At 43.0% G+C, this 13,298-nt stretch overlaps 1 protein-coding gene across 1 annotated transcript in view; it reads left to right on the forward strand.

The window, feature by feature from the left end:
• The first annotated feature begins 8,660 nt into the window (after nucleotides 1–8,660).
• The window catches only part of Kif5c (kinesin family member 5C), a 136,468-nt gene continuing 131,830 nt past the window's right edge, over nucleotides 8,661–13,298 (forward strand). Inside the window, exon 1 of the mRNA XM_026389134.2 lies at nucleotides 8,661–8,786. Within this exon, the coding sequence (XP_026244919.1) occupies nucleotides 8,661–8,786 (126 nt within the window). The remainder of the gene's footprint in view (nucleotides 8,787–13,298) is intronic.

A 13,298-nucleotide genomic window follows, 5' to 3' on the forward strand; every position in this document is an offset into this window, starting at 1 on the left:
TTCATTCATTTCTTGTTCTTATCATGATTATGATGGACATGGATTGGTCATTAAGAAAATATACATCAAGCATGTAAGTAACACATGATTCCCATAATATAGAAAAAGGAGCATCATACACACAAAACATTAACGTGAAAAAAAAACTACTGTGAAGTGGGAAGACCTGAGAACAGAAATAGACATTAATATGAAAGTTATTATAAGCATCAATCAGGTGCCAAATCAGAGGGACAAATGACTTGAGAAGGGGAAAAGCAGCTCACAGCATTCAGGGAGCCATGTTTATCAATTATTGAAGGCATTAAAGGGGCGAGGGCTTCATGAAGGGATTTCCCATGGAATGTGGGTGTTCCACCCTCCTGGCACGTGGATGAGTCCTTGTTCGCCTTCCTCTGGGCCTCCATGGGCTCCACTATCCTGAAGCTGCCTGAATCTCATTCTTTGGGGGTTTTATTTATTTTTTTAATACTGGGGATTGAACCCAGGGTGCTCTACCACTGAGCCACATCTCCAGCGTTTTTATATTTTGTTTTGAGACAAGGTCTTGCTAAGTTCCTTAGGGCCTGTCTAAGCTGCTGAGGCTGGCTTCAAACTTGTGATTCTCTTGCCTCAGTCTCTCGAGTTGGGGGGATTACAGGCTTCACCACCATGCCCGGCTTGTCCTTTGGGTTTTTATGGAGACTTCTTCACTTAGGCATGATCGAAGCATCGACAGGCGTGTCGAAATGTGACTGGACAAAAAGGATGTGATCTATGCTGGTAGAGCCAGAGGGGGAACCCAGCAAGCCTGTCTGTTCAGATTCTTCTTGGCCTCTCTGTGCAGCATTCCTTCCTCCAGGGTATGGGGCAGAACCTCTTCTGAAACGGGAGTCTTATCATCACAGAACTTCTTTATGACCAGGTCCATGAGAGAAAGGCAGAAGATTAGAGTATACTTTTGGTTTCCATGACCTCCCTTGGAGAAGAGAAATAATAGCTTATGGCCAAACTTGGCAGAAATAGGAACAGGTGGGAGGAAGACAGGAGGTCAGCAAGAGAGATTTTAATTTCTGAAGACTTCTTCTGAGGCCCAATGTGCCCCAACATTATAACAAAAGACTGCCTTTCACTTCTGATGCTCTGAAGCTGGTTTGAAGCTGCTTTCAGAGCCAAGGATGGGAGGAAATAACAAGGGCTGTGGGAATTATGAGCCAGGAATTGTGAACAAAAAATAAAAGAATATATAGCATATAGAACATATAGGTACATCATGTGTACCTATTAAATAAAAACTTCCCATTTCTCCCCAACCCCCTGGCAACCAATATTCTACTTCCTGTGTCTATGAACACAGGGATCACATGGAATCATATAATACTGTAGGCCTTTTATTAGTAGTAGTAGCACTAGTATCAGGGATTGAACCCAGGGGTGTTTTACCACGGAGCTATGTTGCCAGACTTTTTTATTTTTTATTTTGAGATAATATCTCACTAGATTGCTGAGGCTGGCCTCAATCTTCTGATTATTCTGTCTCAGCCTCTTCAATCCCTGGGATTATAGGCATGTACTGTCCCCCAACCCTGTTACTGGTGGCTCTTTGCCTCCATAGATTCCCCATTTGTAGATTCAACCAACTGCAGATGGGAAATATTTGTAAAAAAGTATTGTGTGTATACTGAGCATGAACAGATATTTTTCTTGTCATTATCCCCTAAACAATACAGTATAAAAACTACTTATATAACATTTTCATTGTATTAGGCATTATAAATAACCTAGAGGTTATTTAAAGTATATAGGAAGATGTGTATAGATTGTATACAAATACCGTACCATTTTATATGAGGGTCTTGTGTAAAGTTGGATTTTGGTTATCTGTAGGGGGAGGGGGTTCTAGAACCAATCACTCACGGGTGCCGAGGGACAAACATAGCTGTTCTTTTGTGACTGGCTTGTTTTACTTAACATAAGGTCCTGGATTCACCCATGTTATACATGTATCAGGCATCCCTTCCCTTTTGAGGCTGAATGATATTCCATTGCATGCATGGGCTCCATTTTGTTCATTCATTCATCAGTTGATGGAAACTGGAGTGCTTTCATCTTTGGTGATTAGGAATAATAATATGGATGCACCTGTTTGAGTGCCTGATTTTAATTCTTTGGGAGAGTATACCTAGAAGTGGAATTATAGGATCATATGGTAATTCTATGTTTAACTTTTTGAGGAACTGATAGAATGTTTCCATAGCAGTTGTACCATTTTAAACTCCCACCAAGAGTGCACAAGAGTTTCAATTTATTCATATCCTTATTGAAGAGAGAGAGAGAGAGAGAGAGAGAGAGAGAGAGAGGGAGAGAGAGAGAGAGAGTATGTGTGTGTGTGTGTGTGTGTGTGTGTGTTGACAGTAGCCATCCTAATGGGCATGAAGTGAAAATTATAATTTCACTGTGCTTTTGATTTGCATTTCTCTAATGATTAGTGATATTGAACTTTTTTTCTTTTCTTTTTTTGTGGTGCTGGAGTCTGAACTCAGGGTCTTCCGCCTGCTGGGTAAACATTCTGCCACTGAGCTATTTCCCAGCTTGAGCATCTTTTCATGTTCTTATTGGTCATATATCTATATCTATATCTATCTATATATTTTTTCTTTTTTGTGGTACTGGGGATTGAATCATTTGTTTATCTTCTTTGGAAAAATGTCTATTCAATTCCTTTGCTCTGTTTTATTTTTATTTTATTTTATTTTATTTATTGTTTGATGCTGGAGATTGAACCCAATGCTTAAGGCATTCGAAGCAAGCATTCTACCATTAATCTATACCTTCAGCCCTCTTTGCTCATTTTAAAAATCAAATTAATTGTTTTTTGGTTGTCAGTTTTCCTTACATCTTTATAATAACTTCCTATCAGATATATGATTTGTAAAGATTTTCTTCCAATGCATGGGTTATCTTTTCATTCTGTTGATAGTGTTCTTTGATGTGCAAAATTTAAACTTTTTTCTTTTATAATAGTGATGATTAAACCCAGGGGTAAACTCTACCACTGAGCTACACCACCAGCCCTTTTTATTTTTTTATTTTGATCCACGGTCCACTGAAGTTGCTGGAGCTGGCCTTGAATTTACAATTTTCCTGGTTCAACCTCCTGAGTCACTGGTATTACAGGTGTGAACCACTGTGCCTGGCTAGAGGTCTTGAATTTTGAGGTACTTAAATTTATCTGTTTTTTTCCCTCTTGTTTCTTGTTTTTGTTTTTCTTCTGTTTTTGGTACCAGGGATTGAACCCAAAGGCACTTAACCACGGAGCCATATCTCCAGTCCTATTTTATTTTATTTTTATTTTGAGACAGGGTCTTGCTAAATTGCTTAGGTCCTAAGTTGCTGAGTCTGGCTTTGAATTTGAGATTCGCCTGAGCTGCTGGGATTACAGATGTGTGCTACCATTCCTGGCTTGTTTCTTGTATTTTGGTGGCCCTTCAACATTTTTAAAAAATTCTGTTTAGCCTGTTCCTCTATTAAGCTTTCTTGGACACCAATGAACTCTTTACCTTCTGTAATCTGGTTTATTTCTAAGTTGTCTGAGGGCAATGACTTGCAACCTCCCCTTAAATGGGAGTCCTGTGCTATAACCCCTTTGAAAAGGATTCACTCAATAAATCTAAATTTACAGAGTGATAGCAAGTGTCATGTATGCAGTTAATTGTTGACAATGGAGAGATGAAAGGGTGAATGAAGAGTGAGTCCAGCGACACCCAGGCAGATCCCCGTCTACCCCATGATTCTGACCTCCTCAGATAAACCTGTGTATGTGAGGTTCTGGGCATCCTCTGATAGGCCCAGGCAAACTGCTATCCTCTCCAGTATATAATGAAGTTATTTTATTTGCTAAGGCAAAATATGTGAAATTGGATAATTCATACCCAAACAAACAACAATAAAACAGGCTTTTTTGGCTCATAGTTCTGGAAGTCATGGCATGGTCCAGGCATCTCTTTGGCTTCTGGTGAGGACAACTTGCTGCTTCAAACATGGTGCAAAAGCAGAAGTAAGTGGGCATCCATGAATAAGATCACATGCCAGGAGAAGAAGCAAGAAAGAGAGCTGAGGAAGCCAAACTTGCTTTATAATAAACAACTTTTGTGGTAACTAATCCACAGTCCCACTAGAGTAAGAACTTATCCTAGAACAAAGGCATTTACACTAGTCATTGCTGTGACCAAATCCCTGAGAAAAGCAACCTAAAGGAGCAAGGATATATTTTGGCTCATGGTTTCAGAGGATTCAGTCCTTGTTCTGTTGGCTCCATGGTTTCTGGACCTATGGTGAGGCAGATCATCCTGGCAGAAGGGCATGACAGAGAAAACCTGTTCACCTTCTAGTGGCGAGTGGGGGCGGGTGGAGAGAAGGAAGATGGGAGAAGAGGAGAGGCACAAGATATAGGCCCCAAGAGCATGCCTCTAAAGATCCACTTTTCAACTTGGTCTCACCTCCTACATTCCCATTACCTCCCAGTAGCTCATTCAGCCACAAATAATCCATTGGTGAGGACAGAACCCTCATAATCAAATCACTTTCCCCAAAACCCCACCTCTGAACATTCCTGCACTGGGGACCAACCCTTCAACACATATCTTTGAGAGATATTCCAGGTTCAAACTAAAATAGCATTAATCCCTCTTAATGACCTAATCACCTTTTAAATGCCTCACAGCCTCTGAACACAGAGTGGGGACCAAATTTTCAACATGAATTTTGAGGGCACCAGCAACACCCACTCCACAGCAGAAGCTAACCACTACAGATGGCAGGGCTCTGAGTCACAACCTAAGAACTACTTAATGTGAAAACGGACTGGAAAGTGGCACTTGGGGGTTTTTTGTTTTGTTTTGTTTGGTACTGGGGATTGAACCCAGAGGTACTTTAACCAATGAACTGCATTTCCAGCCCCTTTTGTTTTTTCCTTTGAGACAGGGTCTCACTAAGTTGCTTAGCTAGGTTGCTGAGGTTGGCCTTGAACTTGAGATCTGGTCTCTGAGATAATAGGCATGCACCATGGCATCCACTGGTCCTCAGGTCTTACTACTTCTGCATCCGAGAAGAGGAAGCCAAATTGGTACTGTTTATAATGGTTCATAAAAGTTCAATTTAGTGGGTCCGTTGAACTTATTTTTTCCCCTAGGCAGAGCACTTGCATTCCCAGGTGTACCTGGATTTAAGCAACAGTTGTATTCTGAAAATTAACTGAATAACCAATTGTTTTATAATTACTTATTCAGCACCTGGTAATAGTGATAATAGTAACTAAAATTTAAGAGATTATGTCAAGTATATTCACACACTATGCTAGCCATTTTTTGAAGTATTATTTCTTTTCATTTGCTCCAATATTATGATGTTATTTCTATTTCAATAACAGAGATGAGGAAACTGTGTCCTAAGGAAATTGAATCCCTTGCCATAGGATGCATCTTGTAAGTGTGGGATTCAAACTCAGATGTAGCCTCATCCTAGGATGGATTCCTTCTTCAGCATGCTGCCTGCCTCAGTATTAGAGGCAGATTGCACTGCTCAAGTGTAGTGATAGAGATAGACATAGGAAATTAAGGAGACATAAGTGAGGACTGCTAATCTTGTGTGGCTGTTTAGATAGTCAGGGAAGCATTCCTGAGAAAGCAGGGCTAAACTGTGTCTTGGAGGGGAAGGGAGTGCTAGAAAGGTAAGAGTGGACACCCAATTGTTCTGCCAGCTGGGCTTCACCCTTTTCTGGGAATATCACTCAGACTCTTTTAGGAACTTCCCACTATGGGATTCCTCTATTATATTATAAAGTCCGTGACTCTAGTTGAGTGGTCTAGGGGCCTAAGCCATTCATAGACTTTTCCTAGGATTCTTCAAATCAAAATTCAGAATAAACATCTAACTGTATCCAGTGGTAGATGTTGAATAATGATACCAGAGCCTGATGCAGTAGTACCTGCCAGTAATCCCAGCTACTTAGGAGATTGAGGATAGCAAGTTCAAGGCCAGCCCAGTGTGTGGTGAGAGTGCTATATCATTAACATAGATGTAACACATTTGTGTCTTTTCACAATGTCAGAATTTATGGAATGACAAATTCCCAGGTTACACCACTTTCATCAGTTTCAGTTCACTGAATATTTGTGGGTCACCTAGTAGTCATAAGCAGGGCAATCACAGGTTCTTTTGTTCCAGTCTTAATTTTTAATATCTATAACACTGAAGACACATGCATGCACACACGCACGCAGAAATGCTGTGAAAACGTTAAGGCAGCCACAGGGGGTCAAAAGGCTGAATTGAGAGCAAAGGCAGAAAGCAGATATGAATGTAGAGTCACTGCGGGTGGTCAGATAATATTAAGAACCAACCAAAGAACTTGTTCTGGCTGCAGTGCTGTCAAACTGCAGGAACTTCTTCTAGGTCAAGGTCTAGATGGCAGTTTCACAGTGTCAATTTTGACTGTGGTCATAAAGGGCAGGAGAAATTGCACTCTGCTAAAGCCTGAGGACAGAGATTTGGAAGTTTGCCACTGTGGCAATTTTCCTGGGCAAGGCTGGTAAGGGCGCTACCATGTTCAGTCTTAGGGTGACACTCCTTTTATAGGTCTTGAGTTAGGGGTTTATATCATTTGGTGATCTGCTATGTTCAGTAAACTCATGGTACTGGTTTTTCTGATGAGTTTGATATACTGTACATCCATATGCTGCTGATTAATTTGATAAGTTCACAGGTGGTCATTCTTATTAGCATGAGTATCAGATTATGCCTTTTGGTTGTGCCAGGCAGATGGTAGTTGTTTACTTATACAAACAAGGTGTAGAGGCATTCTACCTCAGCACTTAAACTCAGAATGGAGTAGCTTATGGCAAACTACTGCTTTATATAACAGAGTAATGAAGGTTCAGGCATAGCCTTAAAACTGTTGTACTATATATCGTGAAGTAACTCAGAGCAGAGCACAGTTTGCTCTTTATATTGGGCAACTTAGAAAGACTGGGAATAGAACTTAGAGGTAGAATGCTCCTGGGTTCCATACCCAGTATGGGGAGAGGGGGATTCGCTACTGGCAGCTGGGTTTTCTGACATGTGAAGGAGTAGTCTTGAGTGAGAAAGAGTGAGGCCAATATGCTGAGAGAACAGGCTACCTGATAGTACCCTGCCTTCTGGTTCAGTTGTTTAATCACTTCTTGAATAAGCGAGATCAATTTGTGTTCTTCTGACAAGGTCTTCTTTTGCTTCAATAGCTCCAGTTGGGTTCCCATAAAACCCCTAATATACTTACTAATTGAGACGGAATGGGTGACTCCAGGAGAGCAAATAACCTAAACGGATATCAGAAGCAAGCAGAGCAAGAGGCGAATGCAGGAAGATACAAGTAGTTTGGTATTTGCCAGAGTATAAACATCATGGCAAGAAGTGGCAAGAGATAAAGCTACATAAAGTAGGAAAAAAAATTTGATCATAGGGGTCTGGGCATATCCTGTATAGAAATTTAGACACAACTCTATAAACATTCTGCTTATACTCCTTTAGTAACCACTAGGCAGAGGTTCACTAAATTGATATAATTAATAGAGAGATGTTTTAAACTTGGGATTCATTGGCAGGCTTTAGTTGTACTTCAACTGTTCGAAATAGTCTGTTAAATCTGTGGGATGTGCATAGGTTTATTTTATTCTTCTTCTTCTTATTATTTTTACTTTGGCAAAGGTCTCTAACTTTCACCAGCTATTAAAGGAGCCCCTGAGCCAAAATATATTATGAGCTGCTTTCTGAAGAGGCATTTTCAGGTCTAACTGGTTTCCAAATACCCATGCAAATCTCATCGCCCCCCCCCTTCCCGCCCAGCTTCCTCATACCTCTTACAAAACTCTTTAACACAGAGAAAATACTCAGTAACTGTTCGGTTGTATACTGTCTTAAGTGGTGATTCTTTTTTGGGATCATCTTTGTGAAGAGTTGGCAAAAACCTAGTTATTTATAGAGATTTTGGAATATTGGATATGAGTTCCATCCTATTCTTGGCTTGGGCAGCCAGACCAGACCTGCAGTTCTCTCAAGTCGCATCCAGGCACAGTCTTGTCCCAAGCATCCTTGGTAGCCCCAAGCATCCTTCCACCTAGTGATAGAACGACTACAAGTCCCGGAATGCGCCGCGCTCAGGACCCGGGCGGGGGCGAGCGGATTTCGCACTGATGTCACCCTCCTGGGGCGGGCGGAGGGGGAGGGCGGGGCCGAGGGGCGGGCCGGGAGGCGGTGGAGCGCGCTGGTGCTGATGCAGGATGGCTGAGCGCGCAGGAGCCCGGGAGGTCTGAGCCGGGCGAGGCTCGCTCCCTGCGCATCGCCTTGTCCGCCCTCCGCGTGGTCGCGGGCAGGTGGGCCGGGGGCGCAGGGCAGCGGCAGGGCAGGCCTAGGGCAGAAGGTCTGCAGCCAGCGGGACGAGAAGCTGATAGGGTGCCCACCTTCCCGGTCTCCGAGCGACCCGAGCTGCCCAGCTGGCCGAGTTCGCGATGACCTGCTGAGAAGAGTCGTGGGAGGCTGCAGGAGGCGGCCTAGCTGCGGGCGGTGCGGTTCGTGGCCTCCTCGCTGGTGGTGCCCAGCCCCGACCCCCCACCCATCCCCGCGCCCCCTCCCTGCGGCCGGCCGAGATGGCGGATCCAGCCGAATGCAGCATCAAAGTGATGTGCCGGTTCCGGCCCCTCAACGAGGCGGAGATCCTCCGGGGGGACAAATTCATCCCCAAATTCAAAGGCGACGAGACCGTGGTGATCGGGGTAAGTGGTCCGGGCGTCTGGCCTCCCCTTCTTCCCGCCGCAGCCCGGCGCCCAGACGCCCTAACGGAGCGGAGAATTCGGGCCGCCCCTTCTGACATTCCTGCGGGGCTTCCCTCCTGGGTGGACACGACGGGAGACCCCTCTTGCCCCACCCAATGGTTCCTTCTCTGGCTGGTGGAGGGGATACTGGGGACAGCGAGGCGGGCCCTGGGTGGCGGGGGTGGGGGTGGGGGGCGAGGAAGGGCTCGGATCCGCCATTGTTCACGGGGTGGGGGCCCGGGTGGGCCTATTGTTCCCCACACTCGCCTCCGCGTGGGTAACGTGTTCGGATTGCCCTCTAGCCCAGTGCCCAGGCTCCCCCTTAAAAGTATAAGCTCTGCAACCCACAAATGCTTCCAGGCATCAGTTCGATTTAGCGAACATTTTGTTTCTTTGCACCACCTTAGCATAAAAGAAAAGAAAGAAAAAAAGAAAGAAAAAGGAAAAATCCTAGCCTTGGCTGACTTGGAGCTTCCGCAGTCTTGTAGTCGTGGCTGCCCGGGATGTTTCACCTTGCTCCGCGAGTTGAAGGTGGAGGGTGGAGGGGCACACTGGTGGTCTTGATGTCCTCGGAAGGCCTGGTGTGCCTCCTTCTGCTTCCTGTCACTCCAGGCTGCCCTGTATGTGTGCCTTCCCTGCAGGGATGATCCCTCCCCCTCCCCCGCACACACACCTGGTGTCCACACACTCTCTGATGTGGGTTGCGCTGGGTGGAGAGGAGTCGGTGCGAAGAGGGAGTCCAGAGAGCAATCAAATAGCCCCTCTGTGCTAAAGAAGTTGTTACTGTGTGTTGCTGGAGCCCCTTCTGTCTTGATCACCTTGTCTCCCTTATTTCCCCTCCCCCAACTCCGCTCCCTCTTTGCAGCTCGGGCTGCTGGTGGTAGTGAGGAATACCAGTGATTTTTAGTTCTTAAAGGAATATGTCAAACGAAATAAATCTGCCTAGCCTCTTCTCCCGTTCCCGGTTCTCTGTCCCTAGAGTGAGTGGCTGACGGTGCCCCCTTTGTATGGAAGCCGTGTGGGGAGGGACCGAGTTAATGCGAGACACTAGGTCCCTGCTGACACGTTCCTGGCAGCCCGCTCCAGGCTGCTGATGCAGCCTTCCCGTCCCTAGCATTGATTAAGTGATGTCATCCTGATCACTGAGCATGCTCCAACTAACCCCCTCCCCCCTTATCCCCCCAAGTGACTAGTGTATTTAGGTCAAGTGATTGACAGGTGACAATTTTCTGAGGGTATCTTAGGAAGAATCCCGGCCTTTCTCAGTCTCCAGAGGCCTACTTTTACCAGTCCAGGCTCTACCCAGAATCTTTGGCAAGGTTGTCTGCTGCAGTCCTGCTAAAGGCCCTGGGACTAGCAGGTGCTGGCTTGTAACGGTAAATGGGTAAATGGGCGCTCTCTGCAATAGAGGTCCCTTGGCAAGGCTTTGGCATCGAGCTTTTAACTTATACCTAGTCTAAGAGCACAGTTCCTCTTGAATACCCCTTCTCTCTTCATTTTCAACCTATCTGGAAATCCTGACCTCCAAATGCGTTGTGGATGAACATTCATTTTGAGACTTGACCTATGAGGGAAGGAGAAGGGGTTTTCTCTCTGCTTAGTGTTAACTTGTAGAAAAAATGTATCTGCTACAGTTATTGACAGAAGGAAATTCTAGTTAATGGCATATATGGGTTAGTGATATGGTTAGAGCTTTCAATGAGAGTGTGCCCAGTCTGATCCTCTATTTCACATAGAGTGGGAGTTGCTGGGGACATCTAGTTCCTGCCCCTTGCCTTGTAACATTTTTTTTTAAAAACAAAATATGCATGCTCTGGTGACCCTGTCACCTTCCCATCAGAGGCTTTAAAGTTCTCACCATCTTCCCTACTGCTGCTTCTTCCCCTCCCTTTTTCCCATTCCGCCTTACTTCTCCATTCCACAAAGTGCATTGTCTTTGATCTGTGTGTGCAGAAATGGTTAATTTTAGAGTTCTTTCTTTAATACTATGACATTGAGTATATATTTTTTCCCATATAAATATGCATGCTATTGACTAAATTAGACTCCCACATAAATGAGAAATATAAACAAAAATTGTTGATGCAAATACACATGTTGCTCTTCATTTGGAAAGCAAGTATTGATCATCCTAGTATAATACTTTAATAAAGTGGACACTTTTCTTTTTGAAGGAAAACTTTTTGTTGAAATAAAGCCTTCATTTTTGGGGTGATTGTGGTGGGGATGGAACCCAGGCCTTTGTGCTTAGGCAGGTGTTCTACCATTAAGCTACATCCCAGTCCCAGAAATAAAGCATTCATATAGAAAAATGTTATCACTAAGTGTACAGCTTGATGACTTTTTACAAAGTAAATGCTCCCTATAACCACTTTACAGACCAAGAAACAGACATTTCAGCACCCTAATGTCTATTATTCCTTCCAGTCCTTAATTTCCCTTGACTTAGGGTAACCACTATTCTGACTTATGATTAGTTTTATTTTTTTTATTTTATATACATAAAATTCTATATACATATAATTCTATATCTCTTTTATGTTCATTGTGATCAGCATTATTCTCAACAAAATTTATCCTTATTCTGTAGTATTCCATGATACAAATATATCTATTTATTTATCCATTAATTATTTATAGATAATTGGATAGTTTTCACTTTGGGGCTAGTCTGGATAGTGCTGCTATAAATGTTACTGTATGCTTTTTTTTTTTTTGTGAGATAGAGTATAGAACAAAAGATTGCCAGATGCTATAGTGTGTTGAGACTTGGATTGGCTCATGCTAGAAACTTTCCTGTTCCTAATTAATAACATGGATCTAAAGACAGTTCTGGAAGCTTGTATTCTGTTTTATACTCCAGGTAGATAGACACTAAGTTGGTTTAGTTAGAACCAGGAGGGTTCTCAGAAATCCAGGTATGTACCCCTTTTCACTGAGTAGAGAGTCCCGTTAAGAATGAATTTTGGTGGAGTTAGCTATTAGTCTGAATTCAGAACCACAGAAATTCCTTATTTTTGAAACTAAGTTTACTTTTTTTTCCCCCTAAGTTTGCTTTTTTCTTTAAAGTCCTGTTCAATTGTTATGGAAGTGTATGCCGAGGGAGAAATTTTGTAGGTAGAGATTCTAGACTTCTCTTTTAAGAAAATGGCCTTTCTTGGAGGAATCAACTCCACCATTCCTATGCAAAAGCTTTTATTCCCTGACCTTTAATCTCACCCACTTTTAAACCCTGAAGTATTTATTTTGTATATCATCTCACAGTTTTTCCCCTTCGATTATTGATTATTATTTGTTTTGATCGCAGATCTGGGACCATTGTAAGCCATGTGTAGAGATAAGGATTACTCATGTTGTGCTTCTTTGTACTTCTCAGGACCTTGTTCGTGGAAGGCACTTAAATATTTATTGATCTCTTTGTTGATTCTGGAAATCTTCCCTTTGACATACTTACTTTATGGAACTTTTGATTGATTGTAGGCTGTGGGAAGTAGTTATAACAGTTTTAAAGAGAAATGCCATTCTTCTGAGTAGATCTGATAAAATAACATTATACTAAAAATGTTCTAAGAAAATTGGGAATAAACTGCATTCAGCTTTATTAAAAATTAGGAGAGTTAATGGCATTGACAGTGAGCTAGAAGTGGAGGGTGGGGTGGGCTAGCCATTAGGGAAGGAGCTCCTTTCTGTAACATATCAACTCTTCAGAGAAAAGTATTAGGGTTATAGCATTCCTCAGGGTAGTCCTCTATTAGCTGCTAAAAGTCCTGGCGAGTCATCCATTACTTCAGGCTCTGCCTAGTGGTTTTGAAGTGACTGTGTTGATGGAAGATCTCTGACTTGATGAGTTCCCAGTAGTTATTTGAAGTAGTCTTTCTCATTTCAGTTTTTTCTTGTTGGGTTTTTCTCTTGTTTGCAGTCCTGAGACTCCAAGTCTTGCTAATGTCTAGTGCTTCCTCCTGAGACAATCTAAGCTCTGACCTGTTTGAGAGCTACAACAAAATATTAGACCCAACCCTGAACTGGACAGTGGTAAGGACAGTGACCTTGGTCACAGGAAGCTTAGATTAGTTCTCAGCAGAGGATGGACAGGGAAGGGAGGACCTGGGACAGAGACCAAATCAGGTCTGATTAGCATTTTGGAGATTAAGGACTAAAAAAGTAAAGACATATGGCTACATCCTAGAACTTTTCTTTTGGTCCACAAATACAGGTAATTACAGGTCTTTCAAAGTGAGAACATTAAATTTTAAAATGTGTATAGTAATATCATTTTTTTAGAGTACAGCTGTATGATTTTGATATATACCCAGGGTTTGGCAGCTCTCCTGTAGAAGTGCTTTATTGTTGCTCTAACAAATGACCACACATTTAGGGGCTTAAAGTAACAAAATTTATTATCTCATAGTCTCTATAGATCAGTAGGGCAGCTGGCTTCTCTTCTTTGCATCTCAAAAGGTCAAAATCCAAGTG

Source organism: Urocitellus parryii, chromosome 1 (assembly GCF_045843805.1).
Source record: "Urocitellus parryii isolate mUroPar1 chromosome 1, mUroPar1.hap1, whole genome shotgun sequence".
Taxonomy (NCBI): domain Eukaryota; kingdom Metazoa; phylum Chordata; class Mammalia; order Rodentia; family Sciuridae; genus Urocitellus; species Urocitellus parryii.